Below are 5,182 nucleotides of genomic sequence, written 5' to 3'. Positions count from 1 at the left end.
GAGTCGTGGAAGGTTGCTAATGTGGTACCAATCTTCAAGAAAGGAGATAGATCACTTGCGTCAAACTATCGGACAATTGGCCTTAACGTCTATTGCGGGAATGTTACTTGAATCGATAATTACAGATACCATTGGTCTTCATCTTGAAAAATATAAATTAATAAATGATTCACAACATGGTTTTACAAATGGCTGTCCATTTTTGACAAATTTGCTATCATTTTATTCCAGCAGTTGAGGCAGTTGATAGCGTGTGAAGATTTGTGATGTTGACTTTAGCAAAGCTTATGATATAGTGCCACATGAAAGACTGATTAACAAGGTAGAGGCTCATGGTATTTGGGGCAGCTATATTAAGTATGACTGGACATGACTATACCAAAGGAAACAAAAGATTGGCAGATGCAGTTTAATGCAGACATATGTAAGGTTTTGAGGCTAGGTAATGATGACAGAGTTACAAGATGCGAGCTAGATGCCGTTGAGATTGTGAAGTCGGATTATGAAAGGGATCTCAGAGTTATGAGTAGTAAGAAATTTTAAACGTAAAAATCAATACCTAAATGTTCGTAATAAGGCAAATAGGACACTGGATTTTTTTAATCGAAGCATTACTAATAAGACACCTGGGGTTGTTCTTCCTATATATCTTGCTCTGGTTAGGCCCTATTTAGATTATGCAGTTTAGTTTTCGTCACCGCACTATAAAATGGATATAAATTCACTAAAACGAGTTGTTACGACCACTTTGGGCCAGTAACTGGGTTCTTGCTGTTATGACCTCTTATTCTATATCCAACCCAAGTCGGTAGTAAGCTTTGAAGAATTGGCTGTGTCGAGTAGTAGTGCAATGCATAAATAAGGAGGAGGGGGGGCGGGAGATTAATAATACACGATTCCCTTCACCAATATATTTACATTATAATAGATTATTACTACACGTATGTACAAAATGCCTCTTTCACTCAGGGCACAATACAACGACAGTGTTCATCAATCCCTGTAAATCCACATGCCAGGTACACATTTTTCACTGACAAACACTGGCGAGTTCACCTTCTACTTGGGCCACTCCACCCACACAGTATCACGACGTGCCTGCATCCCACCTTCGCTCTCCAGATACTCACTGGCAGAGGGCTTCAGCAACACGCTGACAGGGCTCCCAAACTAACATATTCAGGGGTAGCTAATCCTCTGGCAGAAGCCTCTAGCAGCTTGCTAGCAGCACTTCGCAATAGACACATCACTGTCTTCCTTAACTCTTACAAGCCAATCCCAGGTATGTCGATCCTCAAAAGATATCAGCAGCTAACACACTCTTCTCAAATCGACGGTGGTTACTTAGTCCTCTCGCAAGACCAAGCTAAGAGTTCGTGGACTGCCCAAGGTGAACTGCCCTCCTCAGCTCAATTACCTGCATATGTCACCTATGTGGACATAAAAAACGTCATTAGCCAGATGGTCAGTACACAGTGTAACTCTGGGATAACATTCGTTCACCGGAGAATCAACATTGAGCATTGTAGCCACAACCTAGATGGCACTGGTGCTGATCTTGATATGCCACCCACCAGAGGTCATCCACATCAACCTCCTCTTCTGACTGGGGCAGGAAACTGGAGCCATCCACCGATACCACGCCTCCATCAACAGATGGCGTTGTTTACATAGCGCACCTCTTGGATGGCTTAATCTTCATCAATCATCATCACAGATTAAGGAGCAAATCAAGAAGAAAATACTCCCAACTATCAAAAGTTGCCACAGAGTAGCGGAAGTAAGATCCACTGCGATGTGGTACAAACAAACCACTGGGTACTACTCCTTCAAGCCTGGTAAAAACATATCCAGAGACGTTGCAGTAGTCATAGACGCAGACTTGGTTACAAGTGCTGCTGCTGGAAGGTAATAAATCCAATAGTTAAAGAGTGTCATATCTGTGGAACAGAGGCAGAGGCGCCACTGTTGCACTACTTACTGAAATGTGAAGCAACTGAAGCCCTGCGCATCAAACTCAACATTACTTTAACGACAGCAGCTGCATTAGACGCAAATTCCACAGCGACTACAATGATTAGAAAAGCCGTTGAAGAATGGGACTCAGTAGTAAACATTATGCACTTACATCCGCCATCAAGATAATGTTATTAAAACAAGACTAAAACCAGTGCACTAAAACAGAAGCGAAGAAGAAACAGGGAAAAAGGAGAAAACCCCCACCTCCATTTGAAACTTTTGACCCAAATATATCAGTAACAAGGTTATCGCAAATAACCGAACTCAATTACGAGCTCACTATAGCCCGTACTACATGGACATTGCGTTCTGAGTAGCTAAATGCAAAACAACAACAATAATCAATTCACCCATTCACACTGCTACCCTTTGAGGGTGTGGACACAATGCGGCCCAAACGTTTAAAGGTTAGAGCTTCCCCCTCCCACCCTTGACGGTCATGCTTTCGGGAAAAGCGATATTTTAAAGGTCCTGAAGGACGTTACTGGCATAACACCACTGACATTAGTCAGGAAGGCGATGATATCGTGCTCTTCTTTTCATGTGAGGAAGAGTTAGAGAAACTCTTGACCAACGATGCCATACTTCGCAAGGAACACCACCTACATCCTCACTTCCCGCGTCAGTTCCTGGCCGGAAGAACTGTTTTTACCAGTAGGACCAGCCGGTGGATCGCTGACCAACCGCAACATAATATTATGGACAATATCGAGGACGAAAATCCGAATCTGGGTGTAATCAACCATAGAGTTCTGCTGCACCGGCAAATCTTCAATGAAGATTACTTTCATCACCATAGCTGCGGCCACCCAGGCTGCCACACAAGGCTTCTACTGCTTTGGCTTACAAATACCCCCCCCCCCCACCAAGTAAAAGAGGAACGATACATAAAATCCAGCTGTGCTTCAAGTGCTACGAGCTCTCCCACCCCACCAACAAGTGTCAGCACCCTGTCCAGAAGTGCAGCCTGTGCGCACTGGACCATCACTACTCCATATGCAAGGCAACAACCCATCACTGCTTGCTCTGTGATGGCAAATCACCCTGGAATTTCCTACCGCTGCCCCCGCAGACAGGGAAACATCAAGGCCCAGGTTGAAGCCAAGAGAAACAACCCTTCTACCTCTGTGACCAGAGCTCCAGGCGCTCAACCCACCACCTCACCTCTCACCAACAGACCAGAAGACTTTCCGGTCTTACCAACGAGTGGCTCCTCCCACCAGGCGACCCAGCCTTTACAATGGGGACCCATGGTCCAAAGGCTCCTTTGCAGCCCCCTGCATCATGTACAGGCATTATTCCTGGTTTTATTAGGCTAGCGGAGAGGCTTGCCGGACCAGACAACCACCGTTTTGTTAGTGAACTGAACAAGTTATACCTAGCCAATGACCTGGACCCCATCATAACCCCTGGCGCAAGTCTCACTGCCTCCACTACCACTCCGGAAACTACCACCAGGACGACCACGAGGTCGATTTCAACACAGACTCCAGAACCACCCAAGACCAGGGTGGCACAAACAGATGTATTTCCACCTCCGGCACTCAACTCTCCTACCATCACCATTTCAGCAGCCGCGCTAGCAGACGTGCTGTCTATAAATGCTAACAGCACCACCAACGCTCCTGAAATAGCTTCTACCACCAATCCACGACACCTGAGCCTACCTCAGGTTGCGAGGGGAAGGACGAAAACACCAACTACGGAGGTTACAGACTCATCAGACGAGGGAATCTTAGTAGGAGCTCCCCCGCCGCATCACAAATTCAACACCTATTCGGTACAAGACCTCCTCATGGAGGCCACCTCATCAAACTCCAACGACAGCACGGCTTAACCAAAATCTCAGTCAAGGAAAAAAACGGATGACCTAGATGTCTACAAGGAAGAGTCACGGCCTCAGAGTGGGGTCTGCCGCCGGTGGCCGGACGGTCGTCAGCTCGAACCCCAGATGTCTACACTAACCCTACCAGCTCCATAACTGGTACAGCCAACCCTCCGGGGCTGAGATCCACCATGAAGACCCCCATCCATCCCCTGAGATCTAGTATCAGCTGTTGATACAGATAAAGGCTCTAAAGGGCCTCCACTTACGAACACACCATAGCCCGTGCTACGTGGAATGTTTTGTTTTCAGTAGCTGAATCTAAAACAACAATCAATTCACAACATAGCAGCCTTAGAGGAACAGTAATTTTCACCCTTTCTTTCTCCCCCACAGATCTGAATTTCAGATGAATTTTGAGATTAACCGAAAACAATGTACTTCTAATTGGGTATTGGCACCAGAATTTGTACCTATTGGTTTTAAACGAAATGCGTCAGTTAACAACAATGGCCTTTGGCATTCAGGAAGGAGCTCTAACGTAGTCCAAACCTCGCAGTTTCCATCCAAAGACAAAAAAAAAATTGTAGTTAAATAAATAAGTTGAAATTTTCAATTTTTTTTTACTGAGTGCAAGAATTATGGTTCTAATGCGAGGACTGCTAGGCTCTGGAAAATTCACATTAGCGATAAAACAGAAGGGCAGGACTGGTGTCATTCTGTCTACAGATAGTTATTTTTACAATACACGTGGTAAATATGGCTATGATCCTTCGAGGATTGGCGATGCTCATCAGTGGAATAAACAAAGAGAACACCAGAAACTACAGGACGGCAAAACCTCCATAATACTTGATAATACCAATTTACAGGCATTGGAAATGAAACCATATGTTAAACTTGGCCTTCAATATGACTATGAGGTTGACATTTTGGATGCAGATACGCCATGGAAGCTTGATCCAGATGAACTTGCCAGAAGAAATTCACATTGGGTGCCAAAAAAATAAATTTACGATATGAGACGAAGATATGAAATAGATGTAAAGATTGAGCATATCATTGGTGATATACAGGGATTATCAGCACACAGACATAATAAGTGTGCAAGTTATGGAATAAAGTCAAGAAAAGGTGGGCAGAATATTAATGGGCCTTGCTATGATTTTGACGACAGAAGACAAGATATATAAAACAAATATTAAAAGTGCTGATGACAAAATTACTTGTAACACGTTATCACAAGATGATAAATCTGAAGAGTTTTATTTTCAAAATGTATTGTAGTGTAATCTACACACGAAATTGTATAAACATTAAGACACATGATATAAAGTG

The 5,182-nt window shown here is 44.1% G+C and overlaps 1 protein-coding gene across 1 annotated transcript; it reads left to right on the top strand.

Annotated features, from left to right (window-relative positions):
* The first annotated feature begins 4,485 nt into the window (after positions 1-4,485).
* On the top strand, positions 4,486-4,854 carry LOC123772919 (NEDD4-binding protein 2-like 1). Its single transcript, XM_045766356.2, has one exon. It carries the CDS (start codon positions 4,486-4,488, stop codon positions 4,852-4,854), a length of 369 nt encoding a protein of 122 aa, XP_045622312.2.
* Positions 4,855-5,182: the final 328 nt, after the last annotated feature.

The sequence above is a fragment of the Procambarus clarkii genome, chromosome 12 (assembly GCF_040958095.1).
Source record: "Procambarus clarkii isolate CNS0578487 chromosome 12, FALCON_Pclarkii_2.0, whole genome shotgun sequence".
NCBI classification, from domain to species: Eukaryota; Metazoa; Arthropoda; class Malacostraca; order Decapoda; family Cambaridae; genus Procambarus; species Procambarus clarkii.
The sequence above is the reverse complement of the archived record's forward strand: the minus strand, read 5'-3'. Positions and strand labels throughout refer to the sequence as shown.